The sequence below is a fragment of the Hevea brasiliensis genome, chromosome 14, assembly GCF_030052815.1.
Source record: "Hevea brasiliensis isolate MT/VB/25A 57/8 chromosome 14, ASM3005281v1, whole genome shotgun sequence".
NCBI classification, from domain to species: domain Eukaryota; kingdom Viridiplantae; phylum Streptophyta; class Magnoliopsida; order Malpighiales; family Euphorbiaceae; genus Hevea; species Hevea brasiliensis.
This window is the reverse complement of record NC_079506.1, coordinates 11394160-11414765: the sequence shown is the minus strand read 5'-3', so window position 1 is coordinate 11414765 and position 20606 is coordinate 11394160. Positions and strand designations below refer to the sequence as shown.

At 34.0% G+C, this 20606-nt stretch overlaps 3 protein-coding genes and 1 long non-coding RNA gene across 4 annotated transcripts; 1 reads left to right on the top strand and 3 right to left on the bottom strand.

Moving 5' to 3' along the window:
• Positions 1–1713, bottom strand: LOC131173407 (uncharacterized). The gene is made up of 3 exons (XR_009143721.1): positions 919–1713; positions 614–710; positions 1–92 (listed from the first exon to the last, which is right to left on the bottom strand). It is a non-coding gene; the product is annotated as an uncharacterized LOC131173407 (long non-coding RNA).
• A 9989-nt stretch (positions 1714–11702) lies between these two features.
• LOC131172726 (YTH domain-containing protein ECT4-like) lies at positions 11703–13735 on the top strand. Its single transcript, XM_058134246.1, has 5 exons — positions 11703–11712; positions 11816–11841; positions 11991–12177; positions 12627–13189; positions 13328–13735. The coding sequence occupies exons 1-5, from the start codon at positions 11703–11705 to the stop codon at positions 13733–13735; spliced, it is 1194 nt and encodes a 397-aa protein (XP_057990229.1).
• A 1475-nt stretch (positions 13736–15210) lies between these two features.
• LOC131172725 (disease resistance protein TAO1-like) lies at positions 15211–17085 on the bottom strand. The gene is made up of 3 exons (XM_058134245.1): positions 16876–17085; positions 15606–16739; positions 15211–15306 (listed from the first exon to the last, which is right to left on the bottom strand). The coding sequence occupies exons 1-3, from the start codon at positions 17083–17085 to the stop codon at positions 15211–15213; spliced, it is 1440 nt and encodes a 479-aa protein (XP_057990228.1).
• A 96-nt stretch (positions 17086–17181) lies between these two features.
• Positions 17182–20292, bottom strand: LOC131173399 (disease resistance protein RUN1-like). Its single transcript, XM_058135728.1, has 2 exons — positions 19646–20292; positions 17182–18358 (listed from the first exon to the last, which is right to left on the bottom strand). The coding sequence occupies exons 1-2, from the start codon at positions 20128–20130 to the stop codon at positions 17200–17202; spliced, it is 1644 nt and encodes a 547-aa protein (XP_057991711.1). The 5' UTR covers positions 20131–20292; the 3' UTR covers positions 17182–17199.
• Between the last annotated feature and the right edge of the window lie 314 nt (positions 20293–20606).

Genomic DNA, 20606 nt, shown 5'->3' with positions numbered 1-20606 from the left:
TTACTGCTAGCAAGTCCAGCATTCTCCTCACGCTCTCTTCTACGGCGCTTTAGAACACACACGGAGCATAGGCAATCAAGTTATGGCGCTTTCTGCAAATTAGAACTAGCTATGTCATTTAAAGCAAAGAAAGATTATGATACAACATTTTGTGCAATCTAAGACACTGCCTAACATGTGAGAACAAAGCAAAAGCAGGGTGCACTGACACATGGGCCACATGGAGTCTGTTTGATGTTTACATTAGATTTTATCCAAGTTTATTAACACCAGTTAACAACTGGACTACCCTGAATAAATTTCACAACTATAAGATTTAATCATCCAAAATATCTCACAGGACCAGCAGAAAATTGAGCATGAAAACAACAAAAGAAAGATGAAAAAATTGTCCTCTGCTACTTGTATGACCATTCATCATTTCCTGCTGGATTCATCTGCTGCCAATGTAGATTTACCAAATAACCTCAATGAGACGTCTAAAAGTTGGATATTCAGAATCCGGGAATTACCATTTAATTTCAAGAATTCCCAAAATATGTCTAGAACAGTGGAGGAAAATTTCATATACTTCGCATTAACAGAAAAACAATTAACCCGTACAGAGACATACCCATCACGCCTTTTTGTCTTCTGTTTCGATTGACCGTTTTTACCATGTCCTTGACTTGATGCTCCAATGTCCTACTCCCCTTGAGGGCCTTCAGCACCTGGCACAATGAAAATGAATGATGCTCAGGCTACCATGGTAAAATGAAGCCAGACAGCCTTAAACCAGTGGAGCACAGCATTTAACAATAAACAACAAGAAGAAAAAAAACTTTCCTAAACTATCTAACATAGACAAACCATGAACATATGAATCAGCTGTTTCAGCTGTCCACACAAATCCCACTATGAACAAATTGCTGTACTTACCAATTGATAAAGGATCAGAATGAATCATGGTTGACTTATGATGTTTTGGGATGAAAGAAGGGTTACTTTGTGGTAGCAATCGTGAACTTTTCCTCTGATAGCATATATGATTTGGCACTAAAAAATATCTTATGGCAATGTTTCATCCGATTTGCTGCCATATATATTGCCCTGCCACATTAGTTATTTCTCGGCATAGTTTGGCCCCAACAACTCCTGCTTAAGACCCATGCAAGCAAGCTAATGATAATTTTGAAGGAAAACTAATGGAGGATATAATTATGTCACAAATTAAAATTTATATATTTTCATAAAAAAAGTACTGATATATTGCCTAAAGCACTGAAATTCATTTTTTTATAGTGTTATCAAGTCCTAAAATAATAGCTATTCCTCCATTTTTGACGCTATGATTTATAACAACAAAAAAAGACCTAGGATAAGTAAGACCTGGTATTTGTGTGGTGGCAATGTTTCCGCGTGCCAACCAATAAAAGGCTATATTAGTGTCAAAATGGTAAAAATGATAAAAAAGGAAAGGCAAGTTTACCAAATGAGCCTTAGCAGACAAATAAAAAAGATTTGATTGGGAAAGAACACTATCATAAAACGCATACCACTCGAACCTCTTGATTGTTCAGCGAATAAACCAGCTGCAGCTCATGAGGTCCAATGCATAGTCACCTTTACTACCATACTTATAACAGTTGTCCCAAATGAATTGAACATCTTTATAGACATCTTCAATATATTTATAACCTTTTTCAAGATTTCTGCATATTGTTACAAAGTCCGTTGGTGTATCAATTATTTCAAAATAATCCTTGTTTTAAATGATCCCACAAAAAAAAAAAAGCCAGTTGGACAATTGAAATTACCTTACAGGAATGCTACAGCTATTGAATTTTGTGCCTTAACAACTATAATAGATATAAGAATGAGTTTAATATGTTATTGACATTATGGAACTTAAGGTGAAAAGCGTATGATGTGAGAATCAACCAGGCTAATAGTCCATTAAATCATTAAACATTTAAACTTCTTATCAAGAAATTGCTAAAAATTATAACATCTAGTATTCTTCACCTCATGGACTGAATAGATATGCAAGTCTAGGAATAGGAATAACAGGGCCTTTACTTGACACTGCATGGAAGATTGGAGAAGCTTTGCCCAATTTGCTTTCCGACAATCAAATGAAATTTGCATTATTAAACCTGAAGGCAGGAAAAATTGAAGAAATTGGGGCTGTTCACATGAAACCCGAAGAGCTGCCAGTCTTTTTTTATTATTTATTTTTTATTTTTTACTCAACACGTTCAAAATGGCCTAATGAAGATTTCATGGTGTAGATAAGGTTCCAGTGACCTCTGTGACCACCTTCTTCTCTGCTGATGTTTTGTCGAGTTCGTGTATTAGCTGTAGACTTAGTTTCCCCAAAACTTTTGATTCTTCTTTCTTTCCAATTATTGGCTAATAACGGAGGCTTGGGAGAGTTTTATAGTGGCTAAATTATGGAAGGAAACTGCATGCAGGCACCATTGGCATCAAAAACGTCATGTTAAGAGATGGACAGTGCGACACTTTCTCTCCACTTCTTCAATTTTGGGTACTTGGGTGAAAGTGTACAGCAACTTACTTCTTCAAGGTGAGAACATTCTGTGGTGATAAAAAAAATGGCTTGAGAAAATGGAGTTTGGTTAAAAAATTGGCTGGATTGGGTTCGGCACCACTATTTTTCTCCCTCCCCCTCTTTCTCTAACCCGTAGATGCTCCCCCTGTTTCTCCCCAAATTCTCGACTCTTTTTTTTTTTTTCTTATTTTGCCCCTTTCTATTACAGCTTGAAGCTTGGAGAAATCTCTAGACTTCTTTCTTCCTTTTATTTTTTTATTAATTTTTCAAAAATTCAAAACTTAACAATTTATTAATTTATTTAATTTACTTTTTTTTTCAAATTCTGTTGTCACTAGAATTAGGGCGTTACTGTTCCTTATTAGTTCTCATTTCTTTCTCTTCTCACCTCCATATAGCCTATTTAATAAAAATCATTTCAATTAAAAAAAATTAATATAATTATGATTCTCCTAATGTTAGAACCAGGATGTTAGCAATATAGTTTTGTCACCAATTCAGGTTTTGACGTTGCTTCTTCTGAGGAGTTGCATTTTTCCTCTAAAATTTGCTATTGTTAAACTCATGATCTTAATGTTGTATTCACTTTCTCCAATCGGTTTTGGACTAGTCGCTGAATTCTATGAATTTCGTTGTGCCATGTTAGGGATCTTGCCTAGATACAACAACAAAGCCTTTAGCCTTGCCTAGATACTTAAATATAAAATTGAATACTGCTGTGAATTGTATTATAGCTCCCATTTTAAATTTTCCGACTGCTATGGAAGTTAGCTGAATTCTGCTTAATGTTTGTTCATTTTTAGTTGCTAATTTTGCAACTCTATTTTTATTGTGCAGAAGCATACAAAAGCAGGAGGTGGGAAATGTGCTGATGATTTGCGGATCAAGAAAACTACTAATCCCATGATTGTTATCAATCTAAAAAAGAATCTCTCTCCACGGCTACAATCCAATGAGTAATTCTGTAAAGAAGCCAATAGAAAATTCAATTCCTGTTGTTCCTACACCATAGGCATTTGACAGCCTTTTTAGTTATTTACAATGTTTATTCTACTAGAGAGGTTTTCCTCTAATGTGATGTTGTTTTTCCTCCTCCTTATTTTATCATTTCTTTAGCTTTCCATTTTAAGCCTGTTATAACTATAAAGGCTATTTATTCTTCAGGTTAGAGAGTTGTAGTTTATTTGCAATGTTTATGTTAGTTGATTTGGAAGTGAAGAAGGTTCAGTTTCAGTCAATCATTAGATTTGGAAGTTAATGTAGTAGTGTGGATGACAGAATAGATTATATGTTCACATAACAACATAGTATATTGCAATATTGATTACATTACGTATAACGAAAATAGTATTTATCATTTCACATGTTTTTTCCCCCTGATTTGAGCTCAATTATTCTCCTGTATAGTCATCCTTCTCTTTCTAAAATATGGAGCGGCAGGTTGTTAAGAACCAAATGAGGAGATGATAGAGCTGCAAAAGATTGCAAGTATTTGTAATAAGAGTAAAGCAATTAAGAGTAACAGCAAACTAGAAATGAGTTATACCTGTAGTGAACGTGAGTAGGGTTTGGCTAAGAGGAAGCGAGAAGAGATAGAGAGATTTTGATCGAGTGAAGAAGAAGAAGCCTCCTCTTCCTCTTCTTCTTCCTCATTATTTATTCTTCTTCTCTTCAAGTTGTTTTCCAATATTCCCCGTCATCCTGATGCCCTTGATTTCTGCTTCCCCTTTTATTTCTACTATATATAGGATGTACCCCACACTTCATAGTATACTCCTCGTCATCGTCAGTGGTGAAGCAAAATGAGGCCTTAACGAAACACTCTTCATCAAAACGTGTCCTCAATCCATTGAATGAAAGCAACAAGTGTGATGAGTTCCAACACCACGGACCTTCATAATAACCATCAGAATTCATAAATAAGATGAATTTATTGTGTCCTTGTCTATTTCCAGAGTCATATATGAAATCCACTCTACATTTAATTCTTCACTTTTATCTGCTTTTTCATTTTCATCTTCATGTTCTAAGAAATGGAAAGAAATTGATGCAGATTCCAGAGAGGGGCAACACTTGCAATTAAGTATTTTAAGCATGATGGAAGCTCTGGTAAACTTTGAAGACTCTCAGATCTGGTTAAAACAAGCATGGCACAATGTCACGCAATTCACTCAAAAATGCCAACGTTCCTGTCATATGATGGGAAGCTCCTGTGTCAATAATTCAAGGAAATATCCTCTGCGTACCTGTCAGCCTCTCATTGCCACCATTCTAACAAGAATTCAACATGCCCAGCAAAGCAGCCCACTGCTCTTCATTTAATCCACTAAGACCCTTTCGATTTGAATCTGTCACAATTCCACGCCCACCATCAACTCCAGTTGCTTGTGTGGCGTTGACACGAGCAAGTCCTCCCTTGCTACGTCCTGCTCCATTGCCACGCTTTTGACCACCTCCTCATCCAGTAGAAGTTCCACGTGGTCTATTACTGGTAGTGTGTAATCCGCAAGTGCACGGGTCACAGTAGTATAGTTTTAAAAAATGATATCGATCCCACAGGGAATTGTGCTTAAATTAGAAATAAAAGAATAAGCTAATTAGAATAGCAAAATTTAAAGATATTAAAAATGAAATTTAAAAATTAAAATTAGTATTTGAGGAATTTAAACTAAATCAAACAATTAACTAAATTAATTAAACTAGATTACCAAAATTTAATTTGAAATTTCTATTTATGAAATTGGGAGGAATTAAATCTAAATTCAATAAAAATTAAAGTAATTCTAGAGATTGGATTTTCAATATTGTTTGCATGTGGTTTATCCCTAATTTAGCCAAACATATGAGTATTGCAATTTTGAGGGAAATCAATTCTTAAATTTTTTTTTTTGAAACCTTTTTCAAGCATTTCAAAGTTGGTTTTCATTAAATCAAACCCTGTTTTCACGGTATTTCAAACCTAACAAAAACCCTATTAAAGCTCTAATTGATTTTTAGAAAGTTCCCCTTAATCCTCTTAGCTTATCTCTAACACCAAGAAAATAAAGTTTATTGCAAGATTATCTATCCCTAATATTCACTTTTCAGTCCATCTATTAAGGATTAAAGCTTAACTTAATGAGGGCCCATTCATCAAGCAAGGCAACAAGCTCACAAGCAATAAATCAAAATGTAACAAACCTCATTTAAATGACTAAATTAGTTCAAAACCACAATACAAAACAATACTTACAAACCCATCTCTAGAATCTCCAACAACTACTCACTAATCATAGTTTCAAGACAAACCCAAATGTATAAATGAAGAAATAATGGAAATCTAAGTTAAGGAACAGAAAAACCCAAAAAATTGCAGAAGAATCTGCTGCAGAAAAGTGCAGAACGAGCCCCTGCTACTGCTGGAAAATGACTGCCCGTGCTCCTCTCTCTCTCTCCTTCTTTCTTGCCAAAATTGCCTCCCTTCCTCCTTATGGAAAGAAAATGATAAAGGAGACTTTATATGAGTTAAGGGTCTGCCCTAGAATGGGTAAAAAGGAGGAAGGTTCCAGAAAAAGTGAGGTATAAAGTCAGAGTAACGAAAATGCCACGTCAGCCATTTCCAGTAAAAACGACATAAGCTGAATCGGTTGTGTCGCGGGTTGTGTCGCAGGTTGTGTAACTCTCGGCCTGAATATCTGACGATCGACACAACCGTTTACAACCTGCGACATAAGCTAAAACGGTTGTGTCACAGGTTGTGTAACTCTCGGCCATTTTTTTACTCAACTTCAAAAATTTTTGCAATTCAACTCCAATCTCCTCCAAATGGCTACTCTGATCAAAATACATCAAATTTCTCCAAATTTAACCTACAAAACAAATAAATTTCAAAAATTAAACTAAGAAGTGTGAAAATTGTAAAATTGACTAAATATATGCTAATATCTATAATAATAGCTATGAACAAGGGTAAATTATGTGCAAAAATTACCCCTAAATGATGATCTAAAATGCATGCATCAAATTCCCCCATACTCAAACTCTTGCTTGTCCCCAAGCAAAATTTCATTAAAATTCATTTGAAAGGGAATAGAATCAGTATTTGAAAACACAAAATTCACTAATCCAAACCACCAACTTACCTCTAGCCACCAACATTCCAAATTCCCACCAGCAAAGCACAAAGAATGAAGCAATCACTCTCAACAATTACAAAATAGCTAAGAATTAACCATTCAACCCAAGCAACAAATACCAACCAGCTACAAGAGTCAATTGTGCCAAAACAAACCTAAATGAAATAGATAGCCAATGTGTCTCAAATAGATGGTGAGTAATGTATGGAAGATTATATTGCCAAACCCATATGCAAGCATAAAAGATCTAACTCTACTAATGTAACAAGCATTTTTCAAAGAATCATTAGGTATTTTTAAGGGTTGTAATGGGGTCCAATAGGGTAAAGTTTTGGTTAACAAAGAAAGGGAATAAGGAAAACAAAATATGAGAATAATATTAATCATGAAACTCAAAGTGCATCCAATATTCTTTTTTTTTTTTTTTTATCAAGAGGAAAGAAATTCACAATGAATCTTAAGTGCTATCACAATGATTATACAAAGGGACTACTTTTTATACTTATTTTATTTTATTTTATTTTATTTTGATTTTGTATGTCCCTATTTCATGTCACACCCAAAATTACCTTTGGGATATTTTGGTGACCCTTTTTTTTTTATCAACTTTTCATAATTACTCTAGCACTTTTCAAGATGTTTCAATCCTCCGAGTTTTTTTTTATGCACTTAATTGCTAAAATATTATTCTCATAAATAGGTGGTAGCGTTTAGGTTTAATGGCTAGGTGAATGATTTGAGTTCCAAAGAAGTTAGGGAATTAAGGTTCAAGGGGGTTTGCAAGGGTTGAAATGAGATTAAGGTAGGTTAAGGCTAAATGTGAGGTTTAAAATATGAAGGAATGCCTAAATCATATTCTTATCAAATGCAAGTCAAAAATTTCGCTTTGAAAGATCTAAGATGCTTGTTTTAGGAATGGTGAGACGACAAGGACCATTTTCTTCCTTAAAGGCTTATCCAAACACTCAAAAACTCAAAATAACTAATCAGAATATGCATACCTAGATAAATATATTAATTTTCAGCTATTAAGTAAGCGAAAGAATAATGCTTAAGACTTTGTACCCAGCTGGAACTTTCATTCCACTAACCATCTAAAGGCAAGTTGGATTGCTCGAATAAGCGGCTTCTGGAATTCAAAGACTAGTTTAAAAATCCAAAAATTTTAAATGAATAAATGAAATGCATGAGTGTATAAATGTATAGTCAACCTATATGTAACTAAGTATGCATGACTAAGTGTATGAAGCTATATGCAAGTGTATATATGTGAATATGTACAAGTATGAAGTAATGAATGAGTATGTCACTATATGCAAATGAAAAAAGAAAAAGTAATTTTTTGCAAAAAATTTACCCTCTCCCCCATACTCAGAATGAACATTGTCCTCAATGTTAAAAGAGTGCAAGGAATGGGATAATTTGGCTATATGTGCATAAAGAATTATTACCCTGTTTCATAAGTGATAGCACAACCTGTGTTGAAAGTGACACAAGCTGAGATGAGAATTGTTACCTCATTGAAGTGCAGCCAATTTAATTAGATAAAATTTGGACAGCTGCTGCACTCATTGCAAAAGAAACAGTGCGATGGAATCCATTAAATCAATTAAACTCAAAAAGTTGAAATAGGGAAGTTAAGCTCAAAAATGTAACCATCAATTGTAAATCCGAAGTAGCACATAAAAGCAAGTGAGCAAAGGAAAAATGTACTGTATGAGGAACTAAGCAATGTTTCAAGTAAAAGAAAAAAACAACACAAGCAAAATATTATCTAAACAAGTTAAAAACACTAATTAATTAAGCAACTAAAAATAAAGACATGAAATGTAAATTGAAAATAAAAGCTGGTCAGTCATGTATGAGAATGTCTTTGCCCTTGCCATCTTGTGGAGGTGGTGGTGCTTTTGGTGGCTGCTGTGGAGAAAGGATGCTCAAAATGGTTACTTGGTTAGTTTCGATTTGCTCTAGCTTAGCTCGCATGACTTTCAACTCGTCTTGCATTTCAACATTTCTATCCAAATATATATCAGCTAAATCCCTTAATGTTTGAAAAGAGACATCAGTCATTTGCCGAAAAGAGTAGATCTCATCATTGAGATTCTCCATGAATGTCAGAAGGGTGGCCATGGATGATCCAGAAGCTGTTGATGAAGCAGGTTGGGCAGCTGGTATTCTAGAGATTGGATTTTCAATATTGTTTGCATGTGGTTTATCCCTAATTTAGCCAAACATATGAGTATTGCAATTTTGAGGGAAATCAATTCTTAAATTTTTTTTTTTTTTGAAACCTTTTTCAAGCATTTCAAAGTTGGTTTTCATTAAATCAAACCCTGTTTTCACGATATTTCAAACCTAACAAAAACCCAATTAAAGCTCTAATTGATTTTTAGAAAGTTCCCCTTAATCCTCTTAGCTTATCTCTAACACTAAGAAAATAAAGTTTATTGCAAGATTATCTATCCCTAATATTCACTTTTCAGTCCATCTATTAAGGATTAAAGCTTAACTTAATAAGAGCCCATTCATCAAGCAAGGCAATAAGCTCACAAGCAATAAATCAAAATGTAACAAACCTCATTTAAATGACTAAATTAGTTCAAAACCACAATACAAAACAATACTTACAAACCCATCTCTAGAATCTCCAACAACTACTCACAAATCATAGTTTCAAGACAAACCCAAATGTATAAATGAAGAAATAATGGAAATCTAAGTTAAGGAACAGAAAAACCCAAAAAATTGCAGAAGAATCTGCTGCAGAAAAGTGCAGAACGAGCCCCTGCTGCTGCTGGAAAATGACTGCCTGTGCTCCTCTCTCTCTCTCCTTCTTTCTTGCCAAAATTGCCTCCCTTCCTCCTTATGGAAAGAAAATGATAAAGGAGACTTTATATGGGTTAAGGGTCTGCCCTAGAATGGGTAAAAAGGAGGAAGGTTCCAGAAAAAGTGAGGTATAAAGTCAGAGTAACGAAAATGCCACGTCAGCCATTTCCAGTAAAAACGATATAAGCTGAATCGGTTGTGTCGCGGGTTGTGTCGCAGGTTGTGTAACTCTTGGCCTGAATATCTGACGATCGACACAACCTGCGACATAAGCTAAAACAGTTGTGTCGCAGGTTGTGTAACTCTCGGCCATTTTTTTACTCAACTTCAAAAATTTTTGCAATTCATGTAATGGCCCGGCCCACTAGTGATATTGTCCGCTCTGGGCTGAAGCCCTCACGGTTTTAAAACGCGTCAATAGGGGTTACGAACCACCAACTTATAAACCCAGCATCTCTCCCGTGTTTTGTCGATGTGGGATTTGCCTAGGGTGTTACAATCCACCCCCCTTATGGGACTCAGCGTCCTCGCGGAGGTTTGCCCCACCATCGTTCAAGGTTGCACGCAGAGAGGCTCTGATACCACAAATGTAATGGCCCGACCCACTAGTGATATTGTCCGCTCTGGGTTGAAGCCCTCACGGTTTTAAAACGCATCAATAGGGGTTACGAACCACCAACTTATAAACCCAGCATCTCTCCCGTGTTTTGTCGATGTGGGATTTGCCTAGGGTGTTACAATTCAACTCCAATCTCGTCCAAATGGCTACTCTGATCAAAATACATCAAATTTCTCCAAATTTAACCTACAAAACAAATAAATTCCAAAAATTAAACTAAAAAGTGTGAAAATTGTAAAATTGACTAAATATATGCTAATATCTATAATAATAGCTATGAACAAGGGTAAATTATGTGCAAAAATTACCCCTAAATGATGATCTAAAATGCATGCATCAATTACCCCACCATTTTGGATAACCTATCAGTTGGAAACAGCTTTCAGCATCATGTCCCTCTCGGTTGCAATTAGAACAAATTGAGGATTTGTCTTTATCCCCTCCTGAATTTCGACTACCTGCTCGAATTGCAAAACTCATAGGATTGCCTCTTTCTTCCTTGGTTCGTGTCATAGTTTGCACCCGCTCTTGCTGAACAACCATAGCATAGGCACGATTCAAATTGGGCAAGGGTTCAGTGCTCAAAATATTAGAGCGCACTGTTCCGTATCCTTCTTCATCCAAGCCTATCAAAAACTGATGAACTCTCTCTTCTTCACACTTTCTTTCCAATTCAATGGTAAGATTGCATCTGCAGCCTGCACAGATACACACTGGTATCTGATCATAGTTGTTTATTTCATCCCATAACGTTTTGAGTCTTCCGAAATAGGACACGATCGGTTGACCTTCCTGCCTACAATTCGCCAGATCCGATCTCAGTTGCTGCATTCGTGGACCATTCCCAATCGAGAACCTCTGTTTAATATCCTCCCACAGATCCTTTACATTCTCCATGTGAGAGATGGTCGAGCGAAGCGTCGGTTCAATGGTGTTAAACACCCAAGAAACCAGCATAGAGTTAACCGTCCACCAATCTTCGAGTTCCAGTGAGTCATCTGCTGGTTGCTTGACAGATCCATCAATAAAACCATATTTCTTTTTGGCCCGCAATGCAGTCCGCATAGCTCGCGCCCATTCTTCGCAATTCTCGCCCTTCAACTGAACTTGCGTAATCAAGTTACCTGGGTTGTCATTCGAATTCAGTGTGTAAGAACTAGAAGTTTTCTTCCCTAATCCAGAACTCTCATTTTTCTTTTCATCAACTATGGCTCTGATACCATGTAAAAGAACTAAGAAATTTTGGAATAAGAATTCTGATGTTTATTGCCTCAGAAATTAAAGATATATATAAAAAATTACAGCTAACAAATAAGTTCCTAATCAAGCTAAACTACCAAAATTATATCAGAATCATACAACAAAAGGTAAGAACAGATATGCACACAAAAATTCCTAAACAAATGTCCTAAATAAATGCAAAATAAGTGACAGCTAATAGCTGTCTTTCCTATACTATCTTTCTTATAGTTGTGCCAACTTTCACTTTGCGGTTTGGTGTATGGTATGCATTGGAGTACTGAGAATTATAAAACACTAAAAGGTCAAGGAAATATGTTTTTGGTCATTATAACATAAGTTCAAGAATATGATGTATTTGTGTGAGTACCATGAGATCCATTCTTCTTGTTTAAAAGGATTGCTAGTGTTTTATTTAAATTTTTTGGATCTTAGATTTTTGTGGCTCTGTATGTGTATCTTTAGGCATCCACATTGCACAAATTTATTCTGTGCATGGTAGATGGTTATTTTAACAACAAACTTAATGCTTAGTAGAACAAGATTAGATGGTTATTTTAACAACAAACTTACTTAATGCTTAGTAGAACAAGATTATCTTTTTATTATCTTATTTTCCTTTGTATGTCTTTGTTTTCAGGCTTCTGGAAAAGATGGATTACCATGTGGCTCAACATCATTCAGTTGCTTTTCACGGGATGCTACTTCTAATACCAAAGGGGAAGTAGATGGTAATTCTAGTATCAAAGGGGAGACTGACCAAGAGTCTGTTGGAGACCTTGGTATTTACAATCCACCGACTAGTAGTTACAGTTATTACTACCCAGGTGGGATATTGAGACGGTTATATATTCTTCTTGTATATAATCTTTTGGAGTTGTGATAAAGTCAATTAAATGGAATGCCATAATCTTAGTTAAAAGTACTCATATAATAGGTTTTCAGTAAAGTTGAGACTTGAGATGTCTGGTAATATACTCCTCAATGTATTGCATAGGATGATGTTAATCGGCCTTGTGATTAAGTACTCATATTTTGTAGTTGACTTCCATATAGTCAGAATCATTTTTTAGGCTAATGGTGCAATAATGTGAAAAATGAAAAGATAATACTTTAGCACGTCTTCAAGCATGATAATTTTGAAAATATTAAGTTACTTTACTTTGCTTCAATTAAAGATTTTTTTTTTCAGTTTGATTTGCAGCTCTGAAGTTTATAATTTGAGAATTAGATTAATTTATGGTATATTATTTCTTAAACTTACTCTTTGTTGCAGAGTATAATGGATCCTTCACACAAATGGATGATCATGGTTATTTTCAAGCAGATGGATCTCATAGGTTATGTTCTTCTGACGTATACTTTCATTTCTATTTGCAAAAATTAGGCAAAACTATGTCTCGTTCTGCTTGGCTGATAAGGGTAGTTTTGTATAATTGTGTCTTGTTGATAATTGATACTAGTGTATCGGTTGATCACATCAGGGATGCAATCAGACAATGGATCACTAGTCTATTATTTACCGGCTATAATCCATATGCTTCTGGGGCAGTGGTTGGGGTAGATGGGCAAAGTGTTGGTCAACAAGCATATTTTTCTTCACCTGGATACCTTCCACATCCTGTTTTCTATGGATCAGAAGCCATGCCTTGCTATTCATGGGATTCAGCATATTTTAGTGATGTCTCAAATGGCAATACTGGTTCTCAAAATGGAAAATATGGATCAGCTTCTACTTTTGCCAAGTCCAGTGGTTTTAACTCTATGAAGTCTAATGACAATACTGCTGGCAAATCCTCTAAGTCTACAAATACACAAGCAATCAGACCTTTAAACAAGGTATGAAATATTCTTACTTTTTATGTCTATATCTTTAAACTTTCCCAAAAAGAATTGATTTTGAAGTTTGTTGTGCTTGTTGGTCATCACTAGTTTCAGTTTTGAGTGTTTTTGCTGATTTAACTCTTTTTGTTACAGGTGTCTGCATTGGGTTCTGATTTCTCAGCAGGTCTCTTGAAAGGATACCATCCTGTTGGAAATTTGCCTCCTTTTGCTATCCAAAAACATGGTCCATTCCCGCATAATTGTCCTATGAACTATAGACAGAACGGAAGGATATGGAATGGAAATGATAGAAATAAATCTGGAGACAGATTCTATAAAAACAGTGATTTTGAAACCTCAAATGAACTAACTTCTGGTCCTAGGGGCTCTAACAAATTTCCTTCTCTGGAGACTGCTGTCAAGGAAGACTTGGGAATCACTGTACAAAGAGATCAGTATAACAAACCAGATTTTGAAACTAAGTACGCAGATGCTAAGTTCTATGTTATCAAATCTTACAATGAAGATGAAATTCATAAGAGCATTAAATATGATGTATGAGCAAGCACTCCAAATGGCAATAAGAAGTTAGATGCAGCATTCTGTGAAGCAGAACAGAGATCTTGAAAATAATGGTAGGCGGCCGGTAACTTTTAGCAGAGACACTCAAGAGGTATCTCCTTTGCTTTAGAACTCAATTGTCTTCTGATGTTTCTGTTGTGAAAGCCAGTCTGCTCTACATTTACATCTTCTAATTTGTTATATTATATTTTAAGAAATATGGCTAGAACTAAATACATATTGATTGTCGAAAATTGTGTTTACTTCATGGTAGTACTGCTTTACAATGAATATTTGTTATACCTGACCTTGTCATGTTGGGAATGGAGCAGAAATATTTTTAAGTTCATGTTAACCTCAAAAAAAAAAAAAAAAAAAAAAAAAACTACTCTCTATTTTTGAAGTTCGTGGTTTTGAGAAAAGACCTGTTCTCTTACACAACAGCTTCTATTTGTGGAAGTCTTCTGCAATATGCTGTGCATATGGTTCCCCTGCATTAAAAACTCAACTTAGCAGAGTATGTTGCCATTTTTCTGTTATTTTCAGTGGTTGTACTATACAATTTAGGCTTGATATTTCAATATATCTGGCAAAAGATGCTGCTAGAATAGAAACTTGTGCATGGTGGCCTCTGTTCTTGTTGAATATATTAAAGGTTGGATTGACACGATTTGTGATAATAATTTGCAGATTGGACTTTAGCAAGGTTTGGAAATGCTGAATATATTTAAGAGTTATTCAGCTAAGACCTCATAATGTTAGATGACTTCAATTTCTATGAAAATCGAGAGAAATCTCTACACACTAAAAAGAACAATAAGCCTGCAACTTTGCAAATGGAGATACAAGAAAATGGTGAGTTTCTGCAAGTTCACTCTCGAAAACTAGCCTTATAGTTTTGTCAACAATTCAGGTTTGACCATTGCATCTTCTGAGAAGATGCATTTATTCCCTAAAATTTGCTATTGTTAAAATCATGATCTTATTGTTATCAGTTTGGACTAGTAGCTGAATTCTATGAATTTTGCTGTGCAATGTTAGGGATCTTGCCTAGATACAACAACAACTAAACCTTAAGTCTTGCCTAGACACTTTAACTAAAATTGAATGACTGCTGTGAATTATATTAGTGCTCCATTTTAAATTTGCCGACTGCTATGGAAGTTAGCTGAATTCTGCTTAATTTTTGTTCATTTTTAGTTGTTGTTCCTCGTCCTTATTTTATCATTTCTTTAGCTTTCCATTATAAGCCTGTTATAATTATAAAGGCTATTTGTTCTTCAGGTTAGAGAGTTGTAGTTTATTTGCAATGTGTATCTTAGTTGATTTGGAAGTGAAGTGGGGTTCAGTTTCAGTCAATCGTTAGATTTGGAAGCTAATGTTGTAATGTGGATGACAGAATAGATTATATGTTCACATAACAACATATTATATTGTAATATTGTTCACATTACATATAACGAAGATACTATTTATCATTTCACCTGTTGTTTTTCCCCTGATTTGAGCTTAATTATTCTCCTGTATAGTCTTCCCTCTCTCAAATGACAATAGAGCGGCAGATGATAGAGCTGCAAAAGATTGCAGGTATTTGTAAGAGTAAAGCAATTAAGAATGCTAAAAAGTAATGGCAAACTAGAAATGAGTTATACCTGTTGTGAAAGTGAGTGGGGTTTGGTTAAGAGGAAGCAGGAAGAGATAGAGAGAGATTTCGATCGAGTGAAGAAGAAGAAGAAGCTTCCTCCTCATTATTTATTCTTCTTCTCTTCGATTTGTCTTCCAATATTTGAAGAAGTGATTGGCATTCCTCGTCATCTTGATGCTTTTCATTTCTGCTTCTCCTTTTATCTCTACTATATATAGGATGGACCCCACACTCCATAATTCTCTGCAGATGCACGAAACGGTCAGCTTTGAAGCAAAATGAGGCCTCAACGAAACACTCTTCATCAAAACGTGTCCTCAATCCATTGAATGAAAGCAACACGTGTGATAAGTACGAATGATACAGACCTACATAATAACCATTCCAATTCGCAACGTCCTTATCGCTAAATAAGTTGAACGCATTACGTTCCCGCCTATTTCCAGATTCACATATGAAATCCACTTTAAATCCACGAAAATGAATAAAACCGCTGGGACGAAGAACAACGCAGAAAGAAAAGGCAATTAAGTGACGAAGGTCAAGTTTGAAGGAAAGCGAGGATCCTTTATTCTTATACCTCATCCTTTCTGGCACTTCACCTCCTGCCATCAATAATGTAACTTTCTGACCCAACAGGTGCGCTTCAAAAACATCCTCCATTACTTTCTTATTCAATTTGACGCAATTACAAAAATCAAGAAATTTGCAATCTTCAGATTCACTTTTATGTGCTTCTTCATTTTCATGTTCACTTTTATCTGCTTCTTCATTTTCATCTTCATGTTCTAAGAAATTGAAAGAAATTGATGCAGATTCCAGAGAGTGGCAATCAATTGCTTTTAATAATTTTAAGCATGATGGAAGCCCTGGTAAACTTTTAAGTCTCTCGCAACTTCTTAAATTAAGCAGTTTCAACTTCGAAAGTTGTTTGATGCTTTCAGGAAGACTTGCTAAATTTGAGCAATGCTGGAGAAATAACTTTTCAAGACATTTCAACTCGCCTATGCTGCTTGGAATAGTCACGAGTCTTGAACATTCAGCTAGATGAAGTTCTTCAAGACGTTTCAAATTGCCAATGCTGCTTGGAAGACTCTCGAGTGCTGTACACCGATCCAAGGACAATATGACAAGTTGAGACAGATGCTTAATTGATGAGGGCAGTTGTTCTATTCCAGTGTAATTTAAAGTTAGAATCCTTATATTACACGGAATCTCTGGACAATCTTTGATTTTGCAGCAACCACGTAGATGAAGTTCAGTAAGCTTGGTCAGATTTTGAAGAGAGGGAATTTCAACCAAGCTCTTACATCCTTCCAAATATAAAAACTCGAGATTTGGGGCAATACTTTCGGAATCCTGATCAGGTCATCAGAGTTGTTGAGGTCCATTAATTTCAAATATCCAAGAGGCTGTAATTAAATAGAAAAATATCAATAAATTAGAAGATACAAATTAACTTCTATAAAATGTATCTAAAATTTATAAACTGTACCTTATCTCCTCCATTCCATAGTTGTATGAGTTTGCTCCAAGGCATACGAAATTCTACAAGATTCTTTGGCCAAAAATTTAACGGCAAAGATTCCAGAGGATAAAAATCCCAGTAAAGACATCTTAGTGCTTGTGCACAAAATTCAAAGTTCTTAGGAAGGAGCACTTTGTTCCACATTGTACATACTTCGATGAATCTAAGATTGCACATCTTCGCAAAGGCCGTGGCACTTAGATTCAAAAGCTTCAAAATAACTCTCTCACCCGGACGAAACGATATGGCCTCAACATTTTCGGTTCCCTAGTAAAATAACAGCAAAAAGGATTATTGATTAATACTTAATTCGTCACGAGATCTACAATTCTTACAAAATTCAAATATGATAATGATAAAAGCTTCATTGATTAATTTGGTCCTTACCTTCTCTCTTGTCAATACATCATCAATATCTTTATAATTCCACAACCTGCTGCGTCCGCCAGGCTGTTTGCATTCCTCATTAACAATATCCTTGCCCATTTGCTCTAGCAAGTCATGCATATCTACCTTATTGTATGAAATAGTTATCAGAGACTTCTCAATTAGACGAGGTATTCCATTTTCTGGATAGAAACCAAATGCTTTTAATTTTCTCTCAACCTTATCTTTATGAAGCCCTTTGAAGAAACATGCAATATCAAGAAATATTTCCTGTTCATTCTTTTCTAGCCCATCATAACTTCTTTTCAAAACATCTTCAATTTTTTTAAGAGATTTGCCTTTCAATTTTTCCAATTCGCTTTCCCATTCTTCTATCGTCCTACGAAATAAATGAGATCCCAAAACTTTAAGAGCTAGTGGATGGCCTCCAACATAGATTGTCGCCTTCTTTGATAGCTCCTTATATTCTTCCTTGGGACGATTTTGCTCGAAGGCATGTAAGCTAAAGAGTTCCAGAGCTTGAGAATCAATTAACTCCCCAACCTCATATATGCCTTCTTTTGACAAACCAAGTGAATTTCTACTAGTTATGATGATTCTACTTCCCTCACCATACAAATGACACTCTCCTGCTAAATCTTTTAAATGGTTTCGATCCTCTATATCATAAAAAACAATCAATACCTTCATACTCTTGAGCCTTTTGCAAACATGATCATTCAAATCATCTATATGTTTGTCCCTTAATAATTCACAAATTATTTTTTTTCGTGCTGATTTTGATGATTTCTTTATCATTGTTTCCCTGACATTTTCAACAAAGTAATGACCATTAAATTGATTTTTGTTTCGACGAAATACTTCTAGTGCAATAGTTGTTTTACCAACGCCTCCGATCCCCAAAATTCCTACAACTTGCTTATCTTTCAACAAGCATTCCACTTTTTCCACACGCGATTTAATTCCAATCAATTTGGGATCATAAGAATCATCACTTTTAGACATATCACTAAATTTTTTCAACACATCATTGACGATTTTCTCTACTAATTCGGCCTCATCCCTAGTCACATATAAACAACAAACACTGATAAGTAAGATAGACTCACACTTGTAAGTAAATACTAATATATATATATATATATATACACGCTCAGCCTTAAAATGACTTTACATGTGTGTGCTGCCTAGAAAAGGGCACATGAGGCACAACCTTTTTATTTTTGTTTTTATATTTTGTTATATCATAACTAGTTGTATCACATGAAAAATTAACTTTTTATCCAAAAATTTTAGAATTTCGACCATTAAAATACAAAAATATTAATAACTATTTAAAATTCATTTTCCTATTTTTTTAAAAAAAAATTTAAAATTTTTGAACTACTACTGATCATAATATTTTTAAAAATTAACCATTTTTAAATTCATTTAAAATTATATTAATATATACATATTTATATCTAAATAATTATTTGCTAAAAAATTATTTATAAAATTTAAGTAACTATTTTTAAAGACATTTCTTATTATATTTAAAATTGAAAAAATTTAAAAATAATATTTAAAATATTGCTACGTTTAAAAATAAGAAAAACTAATATATTAATCAATTTATTTATACGTTAGCACTTGAAATAAAATTATAATTAATTAAAAATTGTATTATTAACATTTTATAATATGATTATAAAAATAAAAAATATAGAAAAATACACATTGAATTATTTTATTAAATACATATTATTGATATAATTTTTTTAAAATAATTCATTGTTTTTCTAAGTTAATAAAAATGAAATTAAAAACAATTTGTTCACTAAAAATTATTTATAAAATTCAGGCATTTATTTTAAAAATATTTTTTATTATATTTAAAATTTTAAAAATTTAATAATGGTGTTTTAAAAATTATCACCTGTCATCCAATTTTTCTTATTTTATTTATTATTTTACTTATATATGTCAGAAAACTTAAAAATAACAAAAATTAATATATTAATCAATTTATTTACTTATTAACACTTGAGATAAAATTATAATTAATTAAAAATTTTATTATTAACATTTTATAATATAATTATGAAAATATAAAAAATATAGAAAAATACACATTAAATTATGTTATTAAATAAAAAAATAAACAATATGCTCAACATAAGGCAAAACGATTAGTATATAATTAATATGTTTTGATTTTAGAATAAGTTAACAAATATCGATTTTCATATTAGTGCTGCCTATATTCGAATTAGGTATTAAGATTAATGTAATCTATTAAAAGTTTCTATATTTTGATTCTCTTTCCTTAAAATGAAAAACTAAAAAAAAAAACCTATAATTAACTTACTTGATATTCTGTGAATCCCATCCTGATAAGTTGCTTACTTCCATCATAGCACGCTTCCAGTTGTCGACCTTTTGTGGACTGCCTTTTTCTCCATGCGTAGCAATAGCAAATGCCTTCCCAAAATTCCCCGTAAGCTTTTGAACGTCAGTTGGATCTACCTTGTAAAAAACTGGTAGAACTATTTGTCCTGATTCTTCCTTGCATTTAAGCATTTCAACAAGCTCATCCAAACACCATGGAGAATCTGCATAATTTTCAGAAAAAATGACTATTGAGACGCTTGATTCTCGAATTATTTTCAAGAGCTCTGGTGATATCATTTCCCCTTTATGAAGCTCTTCGTCCGTAAAAGTCTTGATTTGTTTGTCCTTCAAGGCTTTAGAGAGATGGGAGAGAATACCACGACGCGTATCGTCGCCTCTAAAACTAATAAAAACATTCCATTTCTTCCACTGATTGGGAGGAGTGGAAGAAGTAGAAGCCATGATAAGTGATAAAAGAAGGATCTTGTGCAACTGAGTTTGAAGAAGGTAGAGAAAGCAAAATACTAGAGATGAATATTTGGGTAGACTAGTCTGATGCAAGAAATTTATGAACAAATGAAGAGGTAAAGGAAGAATAAAAAAAGAAAGAAGATGAAGATGACCAGAAACACCATAATATTCTTCTAGGAAGGATCATATTACTAATGGACAAAAAGAACAACTGGAATTTTAGTCAACATCAGATTTGCCTTCCAGGAAGGATCATATAGCTCTATATAGTCCATACAAATTAAATGCAAAACGGTAGAGTGGGTCTAATAATGTGGGATTGAAGCGTTGCAGCTTTAGCAAAAGCTTTGTGGAAATTTAATATTTTACCTATTTATTTATTTATTTTAATTAATTAATAATGATTTAATATAATTATTAAAAATAAATAAAAAAAATATTTTATTAAATGATGATTTATCTATTTA

Bases quoted from the DNA above. Each gene is read 5' to 3' on its own strand.
- LOC131172726 (XM_058134246.1), top strand. The intron at 11,842-11,990 runs GTGCATGGTAGA...CTTTGTTTTCAG, and splicing joins ACATTGCACAAATTTATTCT to GCTTCTGGAAAAGATGGATT. The intron at 13,190-13,327 runs GTATGAAATATT...TTTTTGTTACAG, and splicing joins CAATCAGACCTTTAAACAAG to GTGTCTGCATTGGGTTCTGA.
- LOC131172725 (XM_058134245.1), bottom strand. From the start codon at position 17,085: ATGTGCAATCTTAGATTCATCGAAGTATGTACAATGTGGAACAAAGTG. The intron at 16,740-16,875 runs GTACAGTTTATA...TGACCTGATCAG, and splicing joins TATGGAATGGAGGAGATAAG to GATTCCGAAAGTATTGCCCC. The intron at 15,307-15,605 runs GTCCATCCTATA...AATCTTTTGCAG, and splicing joins AGAGAATTATGGAGTGTGGG to CTCTATCATCTGCCGCTCTA.
- LOC131173399 (XM_058135728.1), bottom strand. From the start codon at position 20,130: ATGGCTTCTACTTCTTCCACTCCTCCCAATCAGTGGAAGAAATGGAAT. The intron at 18,359-19,645 runs GTAAGTTAATTA...ATATGTGACTAG, and splicing joins TGGGATTCACAGAATATCAA to GGATGAGGCCGAATTAGTAG.